General features: G+C 40.4%; 2 protein-coding genes across 4 annotated transcripts; one reads left to right on the forward strand and one right to left on the reverse strand.

The window, feature by feature from the left end:
• Nucleotides 1-8,276: 8,276 nt before the first annotated feature.
• On the reverse strand, nt 8,277-18,472 carry cnot6l (CCR4-NOT transcription complex, subunit 6-like). Of its 3 annotated transcripts, none has more exons than XM_048243229.1 (13): nt 18,361-18,472; nt 16,805-16,926; nt 16,464-16,650; nt 16,133-16,218; nt 15,938-16,027; nt 15,766-15,834; nt 15,383-15,540; nt 14,935-15,089; nt 14,669-14,820; nt 13,998-14,225; nt 13,534-13,736; nt 13,032-13,237; nt 8,277-9,164 (listed from the first exon to the last, which is right to left on the reverse strand). In XM_048243229.1, the coding sequence occupies exons 2-13, from the start codon at nt 16,914-16,916 to the stop codon at nt 9,131-9,133; spliced, it is 1,680 nt and encodes a 559-aa protein (XP_048099186.1). In that variant the 5' UTR covers nt 16,917-16,926; nt 18,361-18,472; the 3' UTR covers nt 8,277-9,130. The 3 variants fall into 3 exon arrangements, with proteins under 3 accessions (XP_048099186.1, XP_048099184.1, XP_048099187.1); XM_048243227.1 differs by having other exon boundaries at nt 8,278-9,167; XM_048243230.1 differs by having other exon boundaries at nt 9,095-9,230.
• mrpl1 (mitochondrial ribosomal protein L1) lies at nt 18,241-26,594 on the forward strand. Its single transcript, XM_048243231.1, has 9 exons — nt 18,241-19,222; nt 19,734-19,842; nt 20,352-20,625; nt 23,107-23,190; nt 24,073-24,144; nt 24,691-24,802; nt 24,929-25,029; nt 25,616-25,697; nt 26,430-26,594. The coding sequence occupies exons 1-9, from the start codon at nt 19,192-19,194 to the stop codon at nt 26,531-26,533; spliced, it is 969 nt and encodes a 322-aa protein (XP_048099188.1). The 5' UTR covers nt 18,241-19,191; the 3' UTR covers nt 26,534-26,594.
• Nucleotides 26,595-26,924: the final 330 nt, after the last annotated feature.

The raw sequence follows: 26,924 nt of genomic DNA on the forward strand, positions 1-26,924 counted from the left end.
GGCCTACACTATTGTTTTTTTAATGCTGGTCATAATGGTGGTACTTGGAGAGCCAATGGTTTTCTGAGGTGGTATTTATTGTGAACCACTCTTTTAGGAATTATCAGGCTTTATCTGACCTGGGTACCCCCTTAGCGCTTAATGGGTATTCAATGCATTGAAAAATGACGACAATAGGAATTCTTTGTGTAGCTTTAATAACTGGATCATGACAAAGTCACACACTAGGCAGCTGAGGCATTTTGTGTGTTAGCATATGCAGGAAGGAAGGGGTGTGAGGGTATAAGCATGCACACTCTCACTGTGTCATCTTTTCCTTGAACAACTTGAATGACTCTCACTGTCATCTTTTATGAGCGTCAGTATATGTTTCAGCTTTTCCAACATTTATGAAGTGTGCGTGGAAGTTATTCAAAGTCAAAAAATCTAAGTCAAAGTCAGATTTATTTATATAGCACATTATCATACATATACAAGACATTTCAATAACACTAATAAGGTGTATTAACAAAACATTTACAAGGTGTTAATACATGGTTTGTTAGCTATTTACTATAACATTAATACATTAAGTAGTTTATAAGTTACTTAAAACTCATTTTGTAAATGCTTAATAAACGGTATTACTAAATGGTAAGTTAACTCTTTACTTATCTCATTAGATACCATTCATTTATTTGTATTTTAATGTTATCTGATGGCTACTGAATGTATAACTAACCATTAAGTAATTCCTTGTAAATGGTTTATTAAGAATTTACAATATGTTTTATGTTTTTGAGTTATAAACTACTTGTAAGTATTTGGTAACACTTTATAATAACTACACACAATTCATGATTTATTAAGCCTTTTTTACTTATTAGTTAATGGTTTGTTCATCATTAGTAATTTCTTGTTCATACATAATTTATCATCAGTAAAGCATTTGTTCACACAGTTATAAATAGTTTGAAATAAGCCTATCTAAATTATGTTTATACATTATTGTTAATACTTAATAAATAACGCAATAATGTTTTTGATTAAGTAATATTTCCATTATTTAACAGTTGTTACATACACATGCACTAATGATTAGTTAGGGTGAGGATACATATTTTATAAACCACTTCCTAATAAATAGATAGATAGATAGATAGATAGATACTTTATTGATCCCTAGGGGAAATTCAAGGTCTCAGTAGCATACAGACAACACACACACACATTCACTAACAGCAGAAATAGTAATTAAACGTATATAAAAACACAACTAAGCAATAAGGACAGTAGAAGATAAAGAATATACTAAATATACTAAAATACAAATTATACTAACTAACACTTAATCTAAATCAATTCTAAAAACAGTATCCACATAGTGGTAATTAATCAATCAAGAGGCGCTTGCAATGACTGAGGCAGGGACTGAGCCTGTGATTCTCTGTGCATAGGTAAGGTAAGGTGCTCTGTGTGAGTGAGTGTCATGGTGATAGTGCAATGGTGATAGTGGTCATGGTGATAGTGCAAATGAGTAAGTCCAACAGTGCAACAGTGCAAGAATAAGTCTATATATCTATATATATAACTATTTTAAGAAAAGGTATAAGTGTGGCCACAGTTCGGCTGTGGCATGGAGGGAGGGGTTATGCATATGTGCTAATGTGCTAATATAGCACGCAAACAGTGAGGCAGAAAGACAGTGGTAAAAAGTGGCTAGTGGACAGACAGTTTCCCTTAAGTGAAGCATTGAACAGTTCAATGGCCCTAGGGACAAATGACTTCCTCAGTCTGTCTGTTGTGCAAGGCAGTGAGCGAAGTCTCCAGCTGATCAGGCTCTTCTGCTTAACAATAGTGCTGTGGAGTGGGTGACACTCATTGTCCAAGATGTTGATCAGTTTGTTCAGGGTCCTTTTGTCAAATATTGAAGTGATGCACTCCAGTTTAGCTCCCACTACAGAGCCAGCTTTACCAGCCTGTCAATTCGCCCCGCATCCTTCTTCTTTGCTTCCTTCCCAGCATACCACTGCATAGAAGAGGACGCTGGCAACAACAGACTGGTAGAACATCCTGTGGAGCTTGCTGCACACATTGAAGGACCGCAGCCTCCTCAGGAAGTACAGCCTGCTTTGCCCTTTCTTGTAGAGTGCATCAGTGTTGGCTGACCAGTCCAGTTTATTGTCCAGGTGGAGACCCAGATATTTGTAGGTGCTTACCACCTCCACATTGACCCCATCAATGGGGACTGGTAGCAGAGTGGGCTTAGACCTGCGGAAATCCACCACCATCTCCTTGGTCTTTGAAGTGTTGAGTTGAAGATAATTGAGTTTGCACCATTGCACAAAGTCCTCCACCAGGCTCCTGTACTCCTCCTCCTGCCCGTTCCTGATACACCTCACAATTGCAGTATCGTCAGAAAACTTCTGCATGTGGCATGACTCGGTGTACTTGTAGCAGAAGTCAGATGTGTACAAAAATATGATGGGTTTATTTGGTTAAATTATTTGCTTGGTAGATAAGGTTTAATATAGTTGGAATGACTGAACAGTTAAATAGGTTGATCATTTAAATGGTTAAATTATTTAGGCAGATAGTTGACGATAACTAACAGTTGGAATGGCTCCAATGTTTGCTAGTAGTTATGCTAACTATGTTAACAAAGATAATAATGATAACCAAGTTACTATGCTAACTAGCATGCTAACAATGTTAAAATGTTAACTATGCTAACCATATGACTTAGCTAACCTAGCTAATCATTTTTATTAGTTATGCTAACTATGCTAACTAACATGCTAACATGTTAATTATGCTAACCATGTGACTTAGCTAACTTCGCTAATCATTTTTAGCAGTTATGCTAACTAGCATGCTAACATGCTAGCATGCTAACTATGCTAACCATGTGACTTAGCTAACTTCGCTAATCATTTTTAGCAGTTATGCTAACTATGCTAACTAGCATGCTACCATGCTAACTATGCTAACCATGTGACTTAGCTAACTTAGAATGAAGTTTCTACGTTAAACGGTTGAAGCTGCATTAAATACGTTAGAAGAAGAAGATTAAGAAGCCTAGGAAGAACAGTACAGTGCATTTTCATGCACTGTAATAAGAAGCCTAGGAAGAACAGTACAGTGCACTGTAATAATAGTTTACAGATGTTTAATAAATGCTTAACAGTGTGTAGTAGAAGAAAACAGAAACTCTTGCATAGTTGTAGGGGTTTCTGTTCGGGCCAAGGTAGTGTAGTGGATAAGGAGCTGGACTAGCATGCAGTAGCCTGAAAAGTTGGGGGTTCGATTCCTGGCTTTCACTGTTATGTCAATGGCCTTCTATTTAATTGACATGTGTACATCGCTTGTCTGCTAAATGAATGAATGTGAATGTAATCTTTACAACTCATTTGAAAATGTGTTGCAAGGCATAGAAAGTCCTCACTTTAGATAAGCTCACAAAATATCATTAACTAACCACTTGTAACTCCTGAGTTAATCATGAATTATAGTATTAGGAAGTGGTTTATAAAATATGTATCCTCACCCTAACTAATCATTAGTGCATGTGTATGTAACAACTGTTAAATAATGGAAATATTACTTTATCAACAAAATATTATTGCATAATTTAATAAGTATTAACAATTATTTTATTTATTTACTATGAACAAACCATTCATAACTGTGTGTACAAATATTTTATTTATGAGAATTAACATAGGAACAATGCTTTACAAAATGATGAACAAAGCATTTTGTAATAGTTTGCAACTGGTTTATAATAAGAAAATGATTTAATTTATAAGTGGTTGTTTCATTACTTATTAAGTATAAATCATGTACTTACAAACATATTTTTGGATAGGCTTATTTACTATGAACAAACCATTTATAAATGTGTGGACAAATGCTTTACTGATGATAAATTATGTATGAACAGGAAATTACTAAAGATGAACAAACCAACTAATAAGTAACAAAGGCTTAATAAATGATGAATTGTGTGTAGTTATTATGAAGTGTTACCATGGTAATGACACTTTAGATTGTTTTTTGTCCTTGCGCAAAACAGACAGTTTATTTCCGCATTATTGAATTATCTTCTTGTCTGACTCTGTTGAGACCACTGGCCTAAACTATCTTAACACTTCCCCAGAAAACAAGCTGCACAGGGAAGGGCAGACATGTCAAAATGTAAAAAAAAAATAGATGCATTTCTGGGTACAAAACACACACACACACACACACACACACACACACTGCTGTAGGGATGTTTAGCGGAGTATGTTTTTGATCACTGTTCTAGCAAGGTCACCTAGAGTAAACTTAAAGTATATACTTAGTATATACAGTTGTGTATTTGTATTTTTATAGTTGAAACGCTTATAAAAATGTGTTTTCTTGCAAATAGCAATAGGACTCCTGCATGTAATATGCAATTGATGACCAAACAATTTGTGGCAAACCTTTATGGAACTCTGCTCCTGTACACTTTACCATCACTAGTCCACATCTATTTAGGTGTGTTGAATTTGTCTTTGCCACGTGCTATGCATGTATATTCTCAGTCATCAAATCTCACTCCAAGCTGATTTAAACACCTGGCAGCCCTTAGATCCATATACATCTTGATGAGATGTACTGTGCACCAACCTGACCTAAGTTGCTAACTTAGTTAGCTAACTTAGTTAGCAACTATGGTTTTGGGAAACGCACCCCAAGTTGTTGGCTTTGGATGCATGTGTATGTGCAATGTCTGATATGGCTCATACATACAGTTGCGTGCGTTGCAGTGCTGGAGACGCATCCCGTTCACTTTACATGGGCTTACGTCATCCTTTGCCCAACTGAATTGTGGGTCCGTTACATTGCGTTGCTCCCATCGCTCGCATTGAGAAGTTCAGCTGTTGATGCACCGACGGACGGCACCGGCCAATCAAGCCAATCTACGGATGGCACCAGCCAATCAAATTACGGTTATACTTCAAGTCATTTGCATAGCTACCATCGGGAACACCCACTGGCATGCGTTGACGGAACGCAACTGTGTGTAAAAGCCCTTGGTCTTAAAAAGATGGACACTCAAGGCCATTTATTGATAGACCTCTATTTACCATAATGGTATACAGTATGATGTCCCTGTTAGTTTAGGCTACTTATATGAATGAAGGCACGAGGCAAAATAATAATCAATAATCAATCATGATTTTTCATAATTTTTCTGACTGAAATCTGACTGGTTATTTTGAATGTGGTACTTCCATTGCCATAGTACTGTGACAATGTATCATGATAGACAGCTAATGTGTGTGTGCGCATGAATGATATGGTGGGCCTATTTGGAAGAAAGTCCAGGGCCTTTTTTCATCCCAGTCCATCCCTGATTAAAAGTTCATAGTTGCATTTGACATTCAAGAAGTCACTGGAACCATGGCCCTTCAAATGATCATCCTTTTAAGTTTCTATTTAACTGTTGACTTTCTAGCTCCTCCATCCAGTCAGAAAAGGCTTATATTTTTTTAATCTTTTGACTAAGAACATAACATGATCTATCACTTGAGTCCTAGGCTGCCACGCTCCCATCAGTTAATCCACCATCACCATTATCATAACGAAACAAACTCTGAACATCTTAGTAAGGAAAAGCCATTTTGCCGCTTCTTGCACCCACACAGTGATCTGTGCTTACAGTGTAGCATCTGGAGGGATGCAGATGATGTCATCAAACAAACAGACGCTAATTCGGCAACCACAAAGAGTCATCTGGAGAAACTTAATGAAGAGACTGCAAGCAATCCAGCCCCAGTTACACCAGAAATTCGAATTACTGGTTTGTCTTATAGTGTTTAAATGTATAAACAAAATTGTTGGATTGTCTTATAGTGTTCAAATTCATAAAGGCAATTGTTGGCTTGTCACTAATGTTTAAATTTACAGGTAAAACGTTATGATGTTTTTGTACTGGTGTTCTCTACAGCAAGGATCAACACAATAAATCCCCCTCTTTATGGAAGTTTCTGGATTGACTAACACAGTTGGACTTTGTTCTGTATTTTAACAGCTTATTATTACAGAGTGTAGGAGAGTCCTAGTTCCCTTGGTAAAAGAGGATATATCATGGGGATGCCAGTAATGGATCTCGAAACGTTTGTACTATGGTTTCATATTTATAGCTTTTGCAAGCAATACATTTTGTATACTGATGCTTGCCTTCTTTACATGCAGAGAATAGTACTTGGAATCATACTATGTATTACAAAACACATTTTTTACACTGACTGCTGCAGTTTGTACCTTTATCATAAAAGGGACTGTAATCTTAATGTAAGAAGTTAAGTATAGGATAGTGGGGTTTCCACCAATAGTTTTCTTTTCTTGTAAGTGCTTTTGCCAACCACTTGTGCCGACTCGAGCCGTTTCTATTTGCAGATTTCCTGTTCTACAATCTGCCACACTTTAGGGTAAATAGGATCCACAGGGCAAGGGTTATTTGAGGTTTATCTAAAATGGTTCATGCCAGTTTGATGAGAGGTACAACGAATGTACAGTATAATGCAATATAGAAGTCCATTTTTTATTGAAACATTCCACTGATTATCCCCACACATTAAAAAGCAGTCTGATGTCAGATATGATAAGCTTTAAGATGCCAAAATAAATCAACATAAATGAAATGTTTGCGGGACTAAAGCCTGAGGAATGGTGACATTTGCTCACTTGTGGCCATATTGAAAACTAATGTCCAGAACCAAAATTATTTTGACAGAGATCCCTCAGTTTCTCTATGATAAATACAAGACTGTCTTACCGCCCCTGCAGAACCTGCCATTTTTATAAACAGCATGTCACACAAACCAGGTTTTCATACACCCCAAGAAACCTCACATGCATCTAAACTTTCCTCTGGGCAAACTCTGTCATTAGACAGGTCACACCAGTGGGCGAGGTGTAAGGCTCACAGCCACAATAACGCTTCACGGTCACAACAGCGTGGATGTGTGTGAGTCTACAGACAGCAAGGGGAAAACCTTCAGCAATCACAGACGGAGGAAACAGCATGCACAGGTTTTGGGATCATAGACGGCAAAAAGTGAGCCTACGCTTATTGCACATTCATGTTTCTTCTAAAGGCGGGGCGGTTTACTGATGTGATGAGTTGGGTAAATGTTTTGGTATGTGGCAAAAAAAACTTTCTATGACAATACCAGTGAGTTCATTTCAAATTTCCCTAGTCACATTTAAAGACCGGTTATCGGTTGCCAATGTGTCTAGCAAATAGACCAAATGTATTGACTAGACGACTACAATTTGAATGAAAAGAGAGGTGTTCTTAAAAAAAAAGTCAAACCTCTGAAGTAATTAATTGATTTCAATAATGGACATTCTGCTTGTAGGAACTCTGAATCAAACATATATTCTATCAGTTCAACCATATCAATGGATTTGCTTCTGAGAAGAATGAAGAGAGGAAATGAAGCACAAATCACAAGACCTTTTTTGTTATTTTTTTTACAAAGACAATTTTATTGCCTTCATGACGGGGGACAATGACAAACATTGTCCTTGCAGTGTGTGTTATCTTGTTGCTGATCATTCAAAACAATTGGGTGTGTCATATATAAAAAGTCAGCACTTTTACAAACCTCGCGTGTGTGGAGTTCACATTGACATTGAAAAGTCAGCACGTGTCCCTGTTGCTACTCAAGCAGCTCAGCATCACACCATACCACAAAGCCGGCTGGGCCCCTGGGCCCTCCTGCCTGCTGCTGCTGCTGCAAGGAGGTACTCAGGCTAACACTCTGGGCTAGCCAGAAAAGCAAAGTATGGACGTGTACAGAACAATATTATTATAATTCCATATCATTTTTTTAAATTATTTTTTCATTGTTTTGCGAAGACCAAGAGTTCCTAATCGTACATCAGCATACATCAGATGCAACACTGAGTTTTGATTTTATTGCATTTTGCTGATAAAAAGTTGAATTCAGGAGCCATTGACAAGGGCTGTGCTTGAGATTAACAACCAGGTATATTCAGTTTTTTTTCTTTGTTTGTTTATTTACAAACTCAATTAAAGGTTCTCTAAGCAATGCTGGGTAACGTCACTTTTGTTGACTTTCAAACTAAACAGAGAGCTAGCTCGCTACTTCCTCCCGTGCTGCTCCCGTGCAATTGAAACTCTCCTAAACGTGCATCTCGTCTGTGATTTGCTGGACAGTGAACAGTTGAACAGTTTGTTATGTTTTTATGGGCTAGATTTGCCCAGGTTGTTTTTGTTGCCGTTTTTGGAGCCTGGGCTGTCCACAGAGATTGCATTTTTTTACAACCAGCGGTTGGTTAGGTGATGTTTGCAGTAAGTGACATAAAATGTTTTAGCCTAAAAAACTAGTGGCATCGCTTAGAGCACCTTTAAAAACACATCAGAGGCATAACTTTACTTCTCCCAAACTGACTTTGCAACTCATTTCAATGCAATTCACCACGTAACGCCGAGGGGGGTGCTGACTGACTGACATGATCAGTCATAACGGGTGAACAAAAACTCAACACGTGCACTAATGACATAAGGTCTTTGCCCCAAGGAGATCCACACGTAAAGGTACAAAAAAGGAGCCAAAATCAACAAAGTCTGGATTTTTAAAAACCATCAAACAACATAACTATTTATCCTTCAACAGGCATGCTGCTGGGATAAAGCCTGACAGACTGATTGCAGTCATTGCGAGCTGATCTTTAACTCTTCACCACTGTCTGAAAAAAGAATGAAAAATGAGACATTTCAGTCCGGTCAGCGTGCAGAGCAATGTCATTGGTGAAGCTTGCGATGGGATGGGATGTGATTGGGGGTTTGGGTGGGGGGGCGTGTGAAAGCTGGCGCTTGGGAGGGTTACGGCAGCAAATGGCAGCGGTGGTGGTGCTAGCTTTCGACGAATGCGTAACTGCGGTACGACCCCATAGACTGAGGCTGGCAGTGGAGGTTCCTATCGGACTGGACCGGCTCCCTCCATCGAGGGAGACCTGAGCTCAGCCCGACAGCTCGCTGCTGGTGCTGGGCAGACAAGACGACACACAGATGGGGGGGGGAGGAGGAGGAAGAGGAGGAGGAGGAGGAGGTGGTGGAAGACTCTGCTCTGCAGCTGGAGGAGGCCTAGTCTTTGAGCTTCTGAGAGTCACAGGCAGTGCTGCTGTTGGAGAGAGCACAAACTAGGCACAGGTCTGGACAAAGGTCAACACAGGGGCATCCTCACCTGTAAGCATATGGTCCGTATGCACACACAATTGTGTTTAAACATCCATATAAAATGCATGCTATTTCAGAATTTGCCTTCATTGTGATACACTTCACTGACTTCAAAAGTGGATAGCCACATCGCGGAGCAAATACTTAGGGTTGCATACAATGTAAGGTTGCAGGTTAATTGTTAATGGTGTAATTAAGTAGAAGGTGTAGCCAAGGCATTAGGAACACATCTGATGCAACACAAGTGCCTTCCTTTAACTTTGTCAAGGCAATCACACAATGCACCAACATTTACTGACTAACTTGTCTTATTAATGTCTGACTCTGACTCATATGTTTCTACACTAAATGTACATTCTCCCTTACTTATCAAGAGTGCTTATGACATCAACACCGGAGATAACTGTACTCGCTCGCACTGAGATTTCACAACTTTGCAAACAGTTTGGATGAAATACACACATGTATTACCCTGGAAATACAGAGTTCTCACGTGAACACAATTTGAATTTGCTCAGCGAGTCACTCTGGTATTCAGTAATGATGCTCATTAACCATGCCCTTGCAGTTGAGCTGCACCAATCACATCGGTGTATCTGAATCTGATATAGGCGGGCCAGAGGCGAGCTAAACAGATGACAACAGCACTTCAACGTCAAAGTCCGGAATCAGTCAGTAAACATTGATTGTAGTGTTATCCAATTGTGTGCAGTGAGATTTTCAAATGCATGCTTGGTGCCGCCCCTCGAGCCTTAATTTCTTAGACCCTTTTGGGTCTGGAATTCCAGGCTACACATGTATTGCACTCAGTGACATTACTTTCACTGGTAACACTTTCTAATAACTTCACACAATTCATAATTTGTAGCATTTGTAACATTAGTTATTTATTTCTCATTAGTAAAGCATGATTTATAAATGATTTATAAACATATTTTAGATATAGGCTTATTTACAATGAACAAACCATTTATAACTGTGTACAAATGCTTTACTGATGAGAAATAATGTATGAGCAATACTTTACAAGTGATGAACAAGCCATTTACTAATAGTTGACAGATGTTTAATAAATTATGAATTGTGTGTAGCTATTATAAAGTATTACCCTTTCACTGAATAGGATTACTCATGAAGTTTGACCACATATGGCCTATTAGTCATAAACCAGGTAAAAGGTGAAAAGGGCAAGCGAGTGATAAGAGGGGGGAGGAGCAAGTTTGGACTTCTTACCAAGAGTGCTTATGACATCCACACCAAAGATAACTGTACTCGCTCGCACTGCGATTTCACAACTTTACAGTTTGGATGAAATACACACATGTATTTCACTCAGTGACACTACTTTCACTGAATAGGATTACCCATGAGGTTTGACCACATATGGCCTATTAGTCATATATCGGGGCATCCACTCTACAGCACTGAGGGGCTGTTTGAAATAAAAGTTCAACTTTTCCTTACAAGATGGAAAAAGTCTGCACTCTGGCTGAACGCCGTGCTCAAAAGCTGGGGTGACCTTTGCGTGGAGCCCCTCCTCAGAGGAAGCCTGAGTTGTGGTGGCTTGTACATCTCCACCACACGTGCTCATGCCGTCGCGTCATAGCAGAGGTGGGCGGGAGCCCAACACACACACAATGAAAAGAATCTGTTCTGTTGCTGCTTGGAGGTTTTGTTCTTTCCACTGTGATTCCTACTTGCCACATCAGATGGATATACTTTGCTGTGAACAATATACAGCTCAGATTATCGCATTGACTTAGGAAACATAATGTGGAAATATCGTGGGCTAATCATTACCTTCTTTTTCCAAAGAGGTCCTTAACGACAAACGTGACCTTTAACGTCCACATGTGTGGTTGGGTGGAAATAAATGCATTTTTGAATATTTTGTAAATACTGACTAGAATGTCTTCACAATTGACAGGTGCAAAAGGGAGATTCAATTTCTGAGGTTAAGGAGGACTGTGTAGCATTTAATTGAACAAAAGTTTATCAAGATGATGCAAAATTCAGTCAGACGAGTGAGTAACCACAATTGTAAAATGCAGCTTTGAACTACTGCTGGTTGCAAAAGCAAAAGCCTCTACTTCAAGCAGTGCACACCACAAAAAGCCATGTCATTTCACAGCTCAGACAATCAGGTGCAGGAGAAAGCAGTGCCAGTAGGGGACAACTTTGGTTTTTCAAGCTAAATTGCAAACCGAACACATAAAACATCATTAAATATAACAGGACATAGGCCACATATTGTGAGAAAAGGTAACATTTCACCTCCCAACATACCCAGATAATTTACCTCATTCACAACAAATTGAAAAAAATAAATAAAAAATTACATCAAGCTATCAAAAGCACACTACACTAGTGTATGGTCCCTCTCAACCACAGTCCACATGACAATCCCACTAATTGAATTACACATTTCACAAATACTGCAACAACATGTGAGCTGTTTAAACAACCTTTAAGATCCTCTTTATTTTCTGTAATATCTGAGAAGATTACACAGAATGACTACTGACATTACATAATTAAACGTATGGCTGTAGAATTCACTCTGAGCTCATAAGTAAATGAAAGACAGTAGAATCGTAAAAGGGCACTGCCCTGCTGATTTCAAATAATGTCACCAAGGGACATTCTGGGTACCGGTACGTTGTTGGGCAATGTGATAATTGCCAAGCAGCATGGTAAACTACAGTGACTGGGCAAGAGAAAAAAAAAAAGAACTCTCGTAACCTTGCCACATTTGATTCAGATCAATTACAACTTTCTGAAACTCCCAGGTCCTATTGATTTAATTTATGCTCTGTTTTTGTCTTTCTCTTAGCACCAGCTGTCAGTGGGGGAAACTTTTGAAACATACTCCAAAAAGCATTAATTCCAGTAGTGATAAAGCCAATGATATGGCCAGAGAGGTGTAGCATGACGATGCCAAGCAATCTAAAGGCCAAGCGGTTATGAGGAAACCTTCATAAAAAGGGCCAAACACAAAAGTGCAGACAAGCTACAAACAAAAACTGGGTTTTAGTCAAGAGGGTTGGGATCCTGTTTAATCTCCATAGCAACCACAAAAAGGAGCAGGTTTCATACTGTTAAGTACCAGCGGTGGGTGAAATGTTTTGACATTGCACAAGAAAGAAAACACATACACATAAAGAAAGTCAAACTTCCACTGTGTTAGCAGTTGCCCTATCTAAAAACATTTCCATTCAAAATGAAAACATGAAAAGCAAAATTGATAAGGAGGACCGTGGGGAAGGGGTTGGGAACAACATTTAACGTTTAAAGGCCTTGGCTGAATACCAATGATGAACACATTTTCTTTAAAAAAAAATCACTTATTAGGGGACTTCCTTTTGTGAGTGTCTTGGTGATGTTATCCAGTATAGACTGAAACGGATCACAACGTTTAACTTCTAATAATCCACAGTGTACAAATGTGCCTGATTTTACACTAGATCAAATCAATGACTGACAGGTCTTGCTCTGTTGTTTACAGCAAAATGTCTGGTAAGTAAGAGATCCCAACCCTAATTTGGTATCAAGCATTTAATCTTTTTTTCCCCCAAATGGAAAAAAATTACAATCTTGTGCAAAGGTAGAACGCGGAAAGGGGGGGGGAGTAGGCAAGTAGGCAAATGACTTCCCTCTTAGTGTATGTGGAACTGAGTTTGTGATGTTGTGACTGTTCAGTGGTTTGGTGGGGGTATCGTCAACAGAAAGGGATGATGGGGAGGGTGTTTGGGAGAGGTGGGGTACAGAGTACAAGAAAGGGTTAACTGGGATCTGGGATCTGCGCTACCTGTGGACGGGCAGGTGTAGGCCGTTGAGGGGGGGCAGGGGTGGGTGTAACTCCAGCTGGGCCAGCAGGGAGAAGTGGTCGGAGGGGATGTGGGGGTGCGGGCAGCCCGTGATGTTGTTGTCCACCAGCCACTGGGTCTCCAGTGGGCCCAGCAGGCCCAGCACACTCATGTGGGTCTTGGTGAAGAAGATGTAGTCAATCACACCCTGCAGGACAGTTAAAGCAGACAGCAGAAGGTGGGTCATACTACTTTCTGTACTTTATTTGTTTCTTCTATTGTGTGTATATCTCTTATATATTGTGTACATTGTGTTCTGTCTGTATATGGTGTGTGTCTATATTGTCTACACTGTATTTATTGCAAAAGCTAATAAATGCTTTACGTATGTCAACGTACTTGGCCAATAAAATTGGTTTCTGATTGTTATTTCTCACATCTTCTCACTGTTGAGCTTGTCTATCTGTAGCTTTAAAATGTGTGGGTGGGGGGGGGGGGTAGTACCTTGAAGTCGTAGGTATAGTTTGTGAAAGGCATCAGGCTGCCCTCATAGGCGCTCTTGAGCTGGAAGTTGTGTGTGATGCTGCCGTCCGACTTGCCGCTCTTGCCGTTGCAGCTGAAGTTGGTCAGACACTCGTTGTAGCGAAGCTCCTTGAAGTCCTTGTGGTTCTCCGCTACTCCCCCGCTGCTCAAATACTCCACCACACCTATGAAACATAATTTATATTTTCACTGCACTTTAGTTCATCTAGCCTGTAACACATCTTCAATGTTAAATGAAAATCCAACTATTTTTCCCTGAGCCCTCGTAAGTTACTTTGGTACTAAGGTCATAGAGACGGCATCTCATGGCTGTTCAGTAACTTGGGTATATCGCTTCTCTAGTATATTCGTGTAATGATTATTTCAACCTGGGCATACATTTTAGCTGAAGCTCTAGTGCGGTCTGCTGAGAGGCGATGCCATACCGGAGTCTGGCAGGGAGTTGAGGTCAGCACACAGGACGATGGGGATGGAGGCAGGGTCTAAGTCCGGGGAGCCCGATCCCACGGAGGACGAGGCCCTCTCAGCGATGCTCTTCAGCTCTGACAGGAACATCATGGTCTGGATCAGCTTCACGTCAGAGAACTCTGGGTCCCAGTGCATGTGAGCATTGGCCACCAGGAGGAGCTGTTTGTCCGGTGAGGACTTCAGACCTGCAGGAATATCAAGTGCACAATAGGTCAGTCAGACAGACAGGTGTCTGAAATCAATCAGTGTGTGCATCTACACCGTCCACTTCATATACAGTTATAACATACACACGTTATGATGAGTCTTTGTATTTTATTTCATTGTCATTTTGAATACTATCTATGACAAAACCTGCCAACTATCTTTAGTAAGAAAGAACTGGTTACCGTAAAAATAAAAATGATTAATCTTTTCCAGTAACACACAGTGCTGTGTGCCAGACATGACATTTGTTTAGAGAGACATGTTTAGTTTTCTCCCTGATTATACTGACCAGTTTTAGGTCTGAACCTGCCATCTACTGCTCAAAGTTTGGTACTGCAACATCATGACTCACAGCAGACATGTGGGAAATACAAACACTCAACACATGCTCTTCTCAGTGACATGGAACATGATCCCTTACCACCAGAGAAGAGCTCATTTTTGACCTCCAGCAGAACGGCGACCCCAATGTTATCTTTGGTCATGACACGGTTCAGCATGACCTCTGAGCCCTCCGAGTTTGCCATGGCAACCTGATTAAACTCAACTGTGTGTTTCTGCACCAGGGAAAACCTATGAGAAGAAGACAGCATGGGTTGTCTGAAAATGTGTAAAACATTAAGAACAAGAATAGAGGGTGCCACGGGTTCTAGAGGCATGGAACCTTCCATGTTTGGTTCTACTCACTTCTCAGTTTTGAAGAACACAGCACAGCCATCCACATGTTTGCGCTCCTGTTCTGACACCAGTTTGGCACGAGACTTTGGACAGAAGTACCCGTCATATCCACGGTCCTTTAGTGTTTCCAGAAAGAGGGTGTAGTATTGTTCCGTTTCCACTTCCTATGGGAAGACAAAGATGGTTGCAACCAACTTCCACTCAAAACACTGCACTTATACCAAGGAATACAAAAAGGCAGGACAGTGAATATGAACTGAATATTATAATGTATACCAAATACTCTTTTCAAATATCTTACTGTAGCAATGGATTTGGTTAGTGCAGCACAAAACAACATAAAACAGACCAATGTTAGCAGAGTACTGCTCTATACACCTAACATTAGAAATGCCCACCTGTGTAACCAATAACATATGATTTTCAGTGATTTCAACAACTTGGCGATGGCAGCTACCTGTAGACTGATAATGTCAGCATCGCAGTTGGTGATGTCCTCCATGATGCCTTTCTTGCGGTACTCCCAGTTCAGAGCCCAGGAGGGGCAGTAGCCATACAGCTGCCGGGTGGCGTACTTGTCGCACAGGACGTTGTAGCTCATGACAGTGAACACAGCTGAGGAGGCAAACAACGTGGTGTTGGGACCAAATGTTGACCACACATTGGGATTGATGGACAAATGGCCATTGAACTCAGACTCAGACAGGCAATCACTTGCAGTAGTTGACTATTTGTATCTCTGGCGTTTGAAACACACTTTGTGGTGATCAGTTAACATGTCAATTGTCAAAGTAAAAAATAAACATAATTGAGATGTAACAATTAAAAAAATGTATGTACCTGAGGAAGCCAACGGATCTCGCTCTTTCAAAGTGACCCACGGTCTTTGAGGAAGCTGTTCTGGATGGACTAGATTTGGATTTAAACAGATTAAATGTCTCTGTAAATTAGCAAAGATTCCTCTTAATTGGCAGATAAGAATGTCATTTTGAAAGTTAATCTAAAAAGTTACCTGCTAGATTGTCAAGCATGTAGTTCAAAAGCTTTCTCGTTCCATCTGGCTCCTGATACAGGTTAAGGATGTCTTGGGATAAGGGGTTACCTGGGGGAAAAAGTCAGGTTAAGTAAAAAAAAAAAAAAGACACACTAATTCAAATAATCAAGTTCTATAGCAAGGTTCTTTCAGAATATGCAGTATGAGACACACCTTTCAGACCCAGGGTTTGTAAGCGAAACAACCGCCCAAGTTCATAAGGCAAAACTCGTAAACAATTGTTGTTTAAAAGCAATTCCCTAAAGAAAAAAAAAGAGAAAAAATGAAAATCTTGTACTAAAAAAAAGGAACTGCACTGACTACAATCGAAGTTCTATGACAATGAACAATGTAGTTCACTGATTAGTAAAAAAATATTTTTTAAGATGGAGAAACACCAGTCGTATCTCCATAGAGAAGTATAATAACAATATAACTATGAAGTTACTACCATTTATGTGACACACATATGGAAATAACATACATGATGCAAATGCATGACTACCTGAGAGAAACCATGTTGCCGAGTTCTGCGGGCAGGCTGCGGAGCTTGTTGGACGACAGGTTCAGGTAGACCAGGTTGGGGAGTTTGGCAATGTCGGGCGGGATGCGACTCAGGTTGTTGTTGTTGATGTGCAGTGCCGTCAGGTGGCTAAGCGTCCATAGTGAGCTGCTCAGGTTACGCACCCTCCCTGAGCAACAGCGAAAGGTCAAAGGTCAGACTAGCCCCGATCGCACCGTCACTGAATGAAAATGTGGCCTGCGTGAATGTTACGCTGGAAGTGTTGAAAGATGGATTGGGTGTCATGACCAGCCACAAACACAGAAAATGTGAAGCAAACCAACCAGATATTTCCAATTCTGCCCAATGTGACTTCTTCCCATTGGCCGCTTCCTCAGCCGACATGATGGTGTATATTCGCCGTGGATCTGGGGGATCATATTTTTCCTTTGGCATACCTGTTAATCTAAGGGGAGAGAAATGAGAGGGGGATGAGATTGAGCCTTGGTACAAAGTAGGGTACCTTCCTCATATTCTGCTAAACCGTTGACCAGAGTACCTAAAACATACAACAGCCACAACACAGCTGTACAGTCAGCATGTCATGACGTGGCCACCAATAACAGTGCAGCCATGAATATCAGGTATTTTTTCTACATTTTTATAAAATAACCCGTGGTTATAATGTGGCAAGCATGACAATAGCAAGGGGGCCAAGCATCTCTCTTGTACAGCAAGTACTGCAAATGCTGCGTGTTGCATGCACTCCTTTACCTACTGACATAACATGGTCAGCAAAGGATACCCTGTGTTTAAAAAATAAAACATAAGTCACCTGAAAGGTAGTGCTCCTTGAATTCAGTAATTTATTTGACATTAATATGTGTGATAGATGAGAAACGTGAAAAGGATTTATCTGCTTACAGATATTAAAATAACTTACATCAGAGAAAATATTTCCCTAACACTATTATAAGCAGAAGACCAGGTTGGCTACACAAATAATACCATGGAGGGTAATGGTTAGCTTGCAGCTGGTAGCTGCATACGCAAGCATGTGTCCTGTCATCTAAAGGTTACTTCAGACTACAGCCTTTTCCAAGTATTCTACGGACATACACATTTAACACGTGCCAATGACTGCACCCTACACAGTAACATTAACATTTCGCACGTTATCTATTGTGACGTGGAACAGTTCCTCTTTGTACAATCTACAGATGTTGTTGCTCCACGTCCTCGTAGGATTTAATGTTAGGGGACTAAGCAGGCTACTTATGTAACGTTCTGGAGTCCATTTCAAAGTGTCGAAATAAATATTCAAACTTTCATAACAAGTGTTTCGAAGTTGCTTCAGCTTCGATTACATCGCTTTTCTATCTCTCCACGAGTTAAATTGGGATGTCAGGTTTATTAATTAAACTGTAAATGCTATATATGTTTTGTTAAGCTCCTGCATTCATGCAATGCCACTGAAATGAGTGATCAATAGCTCATGTCAACGATATGGCTCATAAGTAACAGTTGCACTGACCCGCATAAACATAAAATAAGTTTGCCAGGCTTGCTGGCAAAGAGCGCGAGCACTCTAGTCTTCAATTGATGCACTATTAAGTCCTCCGCTAAACTGTGAATAGATCCGTTTTCACAATAGTAAAAACGTTCCCTAAATCGCGAAGCTAGCCATTTAACTATCAACTGTACATGGGGTTAAAATTCATGGTAGTGTACCATTGGGCCTTAAAACAGAGCGACGCACACCCTCTTCAGTGCTGACCAAAAAACCTCGGAGGCGGAGTAAACAAATTAGCTAGCTAACAAGCTACATTAAATTCACAAATATCAAGCGTTTCGAAGCTTCCCGATAATGTCACGAGAAAGTTAACCTACGTTACATTACCTGCATTCGGAAGGGGGGAGAGGAGAATCGTGAAAAATATTGTCAAAGACATGCAGGCAGAACTGTGTGCCGTTCCGCCTGTAGACGTTCCTGAGAGGCACAGGGAAGGACAACAATCATGGCTTCCGCCCCAGACCCTTCCAACATCACTACTTCTGGGGAACAAAAGTTTAATCCTACTGGGGGGGAAATGTATTATCAATTTTCACCACGATTTCAGAAGCTGGTGAAACTCAAGTCAAGCTTTAAAACGAGTCATATCTTACGCTTCTTTGAACATTAATTAATTAATGACAAGAAGGTCCCGCAAAGTAGTTTTAAGGACGCATAGGGCCCTGAACTCATATTTCAGGAAACTTTTGGATAAACTTTGGAAAAATGTTGTGTTCAAGTACTTCGATAACCAAAATGACACAAGTCCAGGGTCAGCATCTTTGATTGAGGAATTTAGGGGAGCAACAGAATAAGGAATTGTTCAATTATTTAATAATCGAAGTAGGCTATTCCTAAAGGAAAACCTTACTTTAGTTAATTAACTTGAGTAATGGTTAAATGCAAATGAGTGTGTATAGGTGTCTTTATTTTTACAGTGTGTTTTAATGCTTTTATTTGTTTATATATAAATCGAATAATACTTATTTGTCCACCCCGAAATGTTAAACCACATGCAGAGACAGCCTAATCCATCATTTATCTAACCCATTACTGCAAAATATGTTTTTTGATCCAAACACTCAAACACTAGTCGGAACCAGATAGGTCGGAACACGAGGACGGATAATCTCTTTACCCAGACGGCACTTCCGGTGTGTAAGAACGCAAAGCGTAAACATGGCAGCGTCCACGAGGAATCTTGTAAGAGGTCAGATGACACTTCGTTTTTAAGTGTTATGTGCAATACCATTTAATATCTTGATAAGATTATTTTACTTCAAAGCATCGTTTTTAAATGAGCGGTTTTATAACGATACTAGTCCCTGTGTTAGATTTGTTATTATCAATTACATGTCAATTGGAAGCCTTGGCCAGACAGCATTACGTTAACGTTAACATAAACTGGAATGTGGGTAATCCATGGATGGACGTTCATATGTAGGGGCGTGTACCATTAGGCTTACATTAGCAAAATGCGTATTCGTTGAAATAAGGCTATCTGAAAGCGCTGTTGTCTGAAGTCAAGCTCAGTTGAAATGCATTTGAAAATGCAGCTAACTAACCCCTCCCGTTTGGGAAAGTCGACATTCTTTCTGTGATGAAATGGCTCATGAATACATCTAAGCTACCCTAAATTGACGTGTGCAAAATGTAATTGTTGTTGTGCTGTCTGTACTGTTCATAGTTCATCTCTAAACTAACATCGTTTCTCTCTTCAGTTCTTGCTGGATGCCAAAGACTCAGTCTAACATCACCGTGCGTCTCAAGGGTATCTCAGAATGTTCTGCGGCAGACGTATGTCAGGACATATGCAGCTGCAGCAGTAAAGTGAGTTTTGATTCTCGACCAGGACTCGATTTTCAGAAGCTGTTTATTGCTGTATAACTACTAGCCACACTGACACCCAGAGGGTGATTCTGGAGCCCCTAGAGTTGGTTGCTATCAATTTAGAGAAGCATGTTTGCACAACAATGGTTCATATCCCCTACATGACCTACTTGATCAGACGAATATTTTCATTTGGAGGTTCCCTAAACTATGAGGTAATAAGGACCACTAGGAGTCATTTACCCCACTGCAGTATACTAGTATGACTCTTGTCTCTGCACTAAATGCACAATATTCCTTCTGTTTGCACAGCTATGTTGTACTGTTGTACAGCTATATTGTATTCTATTTAGTTCTGTTTTGTAGTAGTTAGCATACACATTACACACATGTATGCACTAGCACAGTGTTGTTTTACCTACCTCCAATCTGTCTGCACATCCATCCATCTCAATCTATGCAAGTTCTGGCAATTTAATTGTGTGTGTATGTATATTTTTTTTCACCAGGCCCAAACCCAAAGCAAAGAAAGGCGAGGAGGACAAGGATAAGAAGGAGAAAAAGGAAAAGCGTGTCATAGATAACACAGGACGGCACAAACCAATCGGCTTCACGGCCTGGGAACCAGTGGACGACGTGTATATGCTGAGATTCTACCCTAAACCATCCCACGATGCAGGCACAGCAATAGACATGCTGAAGGAGTTCCAGAGGCTGGAGTTCACCCCCCCAGATCAGGCTGTGACGTTGGACCTGAAGCTGGACTTGAAACTCGAGAAAAAGGTAGAGTGATGTTTCTTGTTGTGGTTGTGGGTAATGAATCTGTGCCATCTGAAACTGTTTCGGGATAAACTCATGGTGCCATTTTGTCAAGTAACATATTCATGGTGAGGAAAGTGACATTAGCTGGGTTCAGCTCATTTGCATATTCTATGGGCATTCATGAAAATTCGGCTGTAGAATATGCACATCTCTGCATATTCTTCCACTGTGTTATGCAAGTTAAAAATGGACATTCTGCTGATCTAGGGTAGCATTCTAATCAGCTGTAGGATCAAAACATAAGGTCGTCAGGGCAATGTTTACGGAAACACGCAGGCAAAAATGCAACAAATGTGAATGCATGCGAATGAATTATTTTCATGAACTTTAATCATGTTATATCTTATACAAATAGAAAGATAATCTGTGTAGATCCAAATAGAAAGTTAATGCATTGAACCTGAGTATTTGGCTACAAACACTCAAGATGGGTTTGGAATAAAAATAATGATGTTTAGAATAACTTGATATCCACAGGCGGACGTATAAAGAGGGTTTTATGATGTTGTCGGCCTGTTTAATTTTTCCAAAAGCCCTGGGTACCTTTTTTAGTATATAAGCATAGGTATATATACTCTTTTGATCCCGTGAGGGAAATTTGGTCTCTGCATTTATCCCAATCCGTGAATTAAGGAAACATACACAGCACACAGTGAACACACAGTGAGGTGAAGCACACACTGCAGTGAGCTGCCTGCTACGGCGGCGCTCGGGGAGCAGTGAGGGCACTTTAGCTGTGGATGTGGGCATGGGAGCAGTGCTCAACCACTTCCCCCTGCCCACATTTTTCCTACTGGGTCTGGGATCGAACCGGCAACCCTTCCGTTACAAGCCCGAAGCCCTAACCAGTAGTCTGCCCCAAATAGGGTAGGGTAGGATAGGGCACATGTTATCATGAACTCCATGAAATCTTAAATCAAAACATGTCTGCATCTGCCAAGAATTAGAAAAGAGTAATTATCATTGGACCTTCCAACAGGATAATGATGCAAAATATAATATCTGAGGAATGTACTACGATGTCAGGTTAACAGGTGAGCGAGGTACATTGTGATGAAAGTCAGGGGTTTGCAATGGCTCTCTTTTAAAAGCATGCTATGCAAGTTTGTTAACCTTAATGGTTTGAAGTCATTTTGATGGTAAATTAACTTTTATTAGGGAAACTGGCATGCCTTCCCATCCTTCCCATAGCCTACTCATTTATGGAGATCCTCGAAACTCCGCCCATTTGTATGAAATTGTATAATACTACCATCAGTCAGTCTACATGGTCGACATGTCCTGTCTCCAAATAGTCCACACCTGTAGGGGGAGCCCAGTAGCAAAAAGATGAAGGTTATGTTCAAGATGAAGGCTCAAAACAGAGTAACCATGCCTGAATCATCCCATCAAATATTTTGTTGGCGGAGCTCCATCTATCTAAAATCTTTGATCCTGATTATAAATGCAAATTGCATGACACATGTTGATTTACACGGCATAAGAACACATCAAAGCAACCAACTTATGTAACAGAATACACAGTCACAGTCGATTACCTCAGATTGCTTGGCCAGGGTTTACTGAAAGCCTGAGTACACCCCTTTGATCGACACAAAATGGTTTACTTAACACCTAATCGCTTCTGCTACATGGCATGTCTATGCCCTTACCTACAACCTCATTGTGGAATGAGAGGAGAGTGCAACAGAGAAGACACAGTGCTATGGATGATTTGCAAATATTTTATAAAGATAAAATTAAATAACAATTACATTTGATATGTTTAATACTAATTAAATTAGATTACATTTAGTAAGATTAAATGTTGTTTTATTGGCAAAGGTTGGTTGTGCAACATATTAAATGCGGGGATGTCCAGAATAAATTTGCTTCACTTTAAGATGATGCTATGATAATCAATCCTCTTTACCATGGTATAACAGTGATTGTGGAGGCTTTTTTTTGGCAATGTTGTGCTGTGGAAGCATTTCTCACTTTTTGTGCATTACATGTGCTGTCCTATTCCACAGAATAACATAATTATAATCCTGAGTGATGAGTGGGAATAACAGTGTGCATATCTGTCCTTCCCCTGATCATATGCTAGAAAAAGTAATTTAAAGATGATTCTATTGCTGGTTTCCCACAAAAAGTTACTTGAAAAAGTGGCAGTGTTGCTTTACTTATGGTGTTAGCAGAGGCTGACAGCTTTGTCTTGGTTGGTCTTCTTCCCTGTCGTTAATCTTCAAAAGGTCATTGTGAATACCAGACTCACATAATGGATCTGAAACACTCTTAGCAAAATGAAAAAAATTCATCACTTGGAGCCACCTTGGGGTTGTTGTAACGTTGTTTAAACATGCAGCTAAAGCTGGCAGCTTTGTGTGTTATGAAGTGTTGTGGGACAACTGAGATTTGCTCTGCCGGGTTTTAATCAGTCTTTAATTATTATTCTCACAGAGGAAGGTGGATCCCTTCGTCAGCACAGTGCAGCTACCCCACCCTTTCAGGACGGAAGCAAACAAAGTTGTCGTTTTTACAGAGGTGAGTAGTTTGACTGCATGAAAGAGAACACTCAGTTGTATATAGGATGTCAACACAATAAAAAGCTGAATTATGATATTTATAGATAATTAAATGATAAATGATGATGAAATAGGGGGCAGCCGTGGCCTACTGGTTAGGGATTCGGGCTTGTAACCGAAGGGTTGTCGGTTCGATCCCCGGCCAGTAGGAAAAATGTGGGCGGGGGAAGTGGTTGAGCACTGCTCTCCCATGCCCATATCCACGGCTGAAGTGCCCTTGAGCAAGGCACCTAATCCCTCACTGCTCCCCGAGCGCCGCTGTAGCAGGAAGCTCACTGCGTCGGGATTAGTGTGTGCTTCACCTCACTGTGTTTTTCACTAATTCACGGATTGGGCTAAATGCAGAGACCAAAGTTCCCTCACGGGATCAAAAGAGTATATGTAAGGGATAATGGACGACACTGTGGTCTGTTCACAGAAGTTAATGCACGGTCGAGGTTGTAAAACGGCCCCGACGCGAAGCGGAGGGCCGTTTAAACCTCGTAAGTAAGTCCATTGTCCCGCTTATTCCACTGTTGCCACTTGCGTTGTGTTCATTTCCTGTTACAATTTAAATGTTTTAAACTGTCTTGTTTGTAGAACTACTTTCTTCCGACACATATCAACTAATTTCTCAACTTGCAGGACAAACTGCCATTACTAGTTCTAAATGGATAGTTGCTACGGTCACTGTGAGGTTTAGGAGCTCTAAAATGGGCTAGGTAGGAGCAGCACTCTGCATGACCCTGTTTCTATTTAATGTGTGCTGTGTGGCTGTTGGTGGGGGTGTTGTGGATGGTACTCACGTTCCCCTCTCAGCTCTATTAATATGGCCATGCGGTGCGATGTGGTGTGTCTGCAGAATGCTGAACAGGCGCAGCTGGCACTGGAGAACGGAGCAGCGCATGCCGGCGGGGTGGAGCTCGTGCAGAAGGTGAGAGGCTCAACGCTGGACTCGTAAACCTGCTAGCCAGGCCAGCTAGCAGTGCCTGTGCCAAAGTCCCAGCACTTGGCGGGCACACAGAGGATTGGATTCACACAGCAATCAGCTCACTGATTGAGGGGTGGGGGGGTGGATGGGGGTGTTCCGTGAGGGTGCATAACTTCAGAAAGAGTTCAAACAGAAAGCATGCAAAAGATGCAGCTGTTGTGATGACAATGGGCCTCAAAGCAATCTTTCATTCGAAGGCAAAAGCCATCCCATCAACAGGCTGTTCAGGAATGTCCTGCATTGGCTGCTAATTAGGACATGTCATATGTGGTATTCTAGGTGGGATGTCAATACATTGGGTTATAGAATCTGAGATTAACATTGGGATCTAATCTCGGAGGTCGATGCAGCATACTGTGCTTTGGTAGCTTTTGTCTGGCTTGTCTGACACTTTTATTTTTATTTTCATTCATTTCATTTTATTTATCATTCTCAAAATCCACATTATCAGTGCTACGTCCAGCGCATTTATGTATTGCTTTCTCTCAGATTTTAGATGATGAAATCCAAGCTGATTTCTACTTGACTGTGCCTGAAGTGCTCCCGAAGTTGGTCCCTTTAAAAAACAAGCTTCGGAAGAAATTTCCTAAGAGCAAGAGAGGTCAGATTTTTTTTGTGACATTTGATCATGATGTCTGTCCTGTCTGGTAGCCATTTGATTTGTCATATAAGAAAAAAAAACTCTATTACACAAATTAAATAAATGATGTGAACTTCCATCTTCCAGGCACTGTCGGAGTGAACATTCCCAGAATGCTAAACCTTTTCAAGAGTGGTCATGAATACCTGGTGGAGAGAGAGAACTATATTGTTACTGAAGTTGCCACGGTAGGGCCCAATAAGAGTACTATGTGAGGTTTTTCCTGTAAAAAAATGGGGCCAAATTGAAATGATTTTAAGCCATTTTAATATTATAGGGCCCTAATTAAATGGTGGGCAAAGCGCAGTGTCTATCAAAAAGTCAAGTTCTTGTGTATGAGCTGTAGCTATCATGTGGCATATGGAAGCATTGAGATGACTCATCTGTGTTCATGCTGAAGGTCTCGCCCATGGTGTTAAATTAGCTAGTTAGACCTAAGACATTGCACTTTGCCCATCATTCAAATTAGGGCCCAAAAGTTCTGTTTTTGTGTTTTATGGTTTTTTCATGGATTTTGAGAGATTCTTAATATAATATAGATATAAATGCTATATTTACCAAAGTAATATATACTTTTCTGCTAACTAGAGAAAGAGTGGAGACTCAATCTGATAGATAGATAGATAGATAGATAGATAGATAGATAGATAGATAGATGGATACTTTATTGATCCCCAGGGGAAATTCAAGGTCTACATATATATGACTATGCAGATTTCAGCTAAACTTATAACAAAACCTAAAACAAGTCCTTGTTGTTTTCCTATATTCCAGCTGAACATGCCCAAAGAGCAGATCCTGGCCAACATTCAAGCCATCATCAATGATGTCTGTTCCCACAAGCCAGCCAACTATAGTACGTACCCGTCTTTGTAGTGTCCTCTGTCCTTAGTGCCAATTACCAGCCTGAGTGCTCATTAGCCAAGTTAACTCATTACAATGCACTGTCACATCTCTAGTGTTGTGTGGTCTCTAATTCCCCTCTCCCACTTACTAATGGGACCCTGTGAACTTTGAATGAAATGGTCTATCAGCACTCAAACAAACCTTTTTGTTATTTTTGTTGGAAGTTACGTTGGAAATGTGCACACTATTTCGGCCACACTAGTGAATTGCACATTGCCGACATTGTCTGGACGGGGCCCTTTTTTTGTGATGGAAGCCAGCGTTATGGGCGAGGTGGGAGCTATGCAGTCTGTCAGCGCAACAGTGTACTTCAGGCGCCTCTCCGTGCAGCTGTTTGAAGTCAGTCAGCAGCTCTCCTCCCCCTCTAATTTGGTTTCCAGGAGGACATTTGGGATGGAAACGCGAGAGCTATCCCCACCTGAGTGTTTGTGTTGGTGGTGGCGGTGGTGGCGATGGTTTGATTCCCTGACAGCTGAAGCATGACCGTTATGGTGCATATATTACTCAAGCCAAAGCCAGCCTAATGAGTGGCACTGGACTTTAGGAGATCGCTCCAAAAATGTCCTTAATTTAACCATCTAACTCATGTCCTTCTAAAGACAGTATGAGTTTGTGTTAGAGATGTGTAGCATGTGCACTGTGTTGTATATACTTATCGTCTGTTTTTTCTTCTTTTTTTCAGGCCCAATTATCAACAGGATGATACTAAGCAACAGAACAAGCGAGGCACTACTTGTAAAATATGAAGACTTTCTGCCAAAGCCTAAGGAGGAAGAAAGACCGTGATCATGCCCATTGTAAATGTTGTAATATAATAAAATGAAGCCTTGCACTTCTGGAAAAAGCCTCTCCAGCGTCTCATATCCATTTTTTGCGTGATCTTAAGCCGTCATGATAACTCCAAGGTGTTATGTTTGCTGAGTATTTCCAAGAGCGGAACTTCATGTATTGACTTTGAGTATCCACATTTAGATATCTTTTAAATAAATAAATAAATAAATACATACATATTGCATAATATGTAACAAATTGCATTACATAATACTATATATATATATATATATATATATATATATATATATATATATATATATATATATATTGTTTCTCTTATTCATTCTTGGCCATGCTTCTAGTTTAGCACGATCAACAGCAGAGGGCAGCATTGCTTTTACAC

The sequence above is a fragment of the Alosa alosa genome, chromosome 5 (assembly GCF_017589495.1).
Source record: "Alosa alosa isolate M-15738 ecotype Scorff River chromosome 5, AALO_Geno_1.1, whole genome shotgun sequence".
NCBI lineage: Eukaryota > Metazoa > Chordata > Actinopteri > Clupeiformes > Clupeidae > Alosa > Alosa alosa.

What these genes read in the sequence shown, in the direction of transcription:
- cnot6l (XM_048243227.1), bottom strand. Translation starts at nt 16,916, where the DNA reads ATGCCAAAGGAAAAATATGATCCCCCAGATCCACGGCGAATATACACC. An exon ending in GTGTTCTTCAAAACTGAGAA is followed by an intron (nt 14,821 to 14,934) that starts GTGAGTAGAACC and finishes TTCTTCTCATAG; the next exon opens with GTTTTCCCTGGTGCAGAAAC. An exon ending in ACTATACCTACGACTTCAAG is followed by an intron (nt 13,238 to 13,533) that starts GTACTACCCCCC and finishes ACTGTCCTGCAG; the next exon opens with GGTGTGATTGACTACATCTT.
- mrpl1 (XM_048243231.1), top strand. Translation starts at nt 19,192, where the DNA reads ATGGCAGCGTCCACGAGGAATCTTGTAAGAG. An exon ending in ACTTGAAACTCGAGAAAAAG is followed by an intron (nt 20,626 to 23,106) that starts GTAGAGTGATGT and finishes TTATTCTCACAG; the next exon opens with AGGAAGGTGGATCCCTTCGT. An exon ending in TTGTTACTGAAGTTGCCACG is followed by an intron (nt 25,030 to 25,615) that starts GTAGGGCCCAAT and finishes CCTATATTCCAG; the next exon opens with CTGAACATGCCCAAAGAGCA.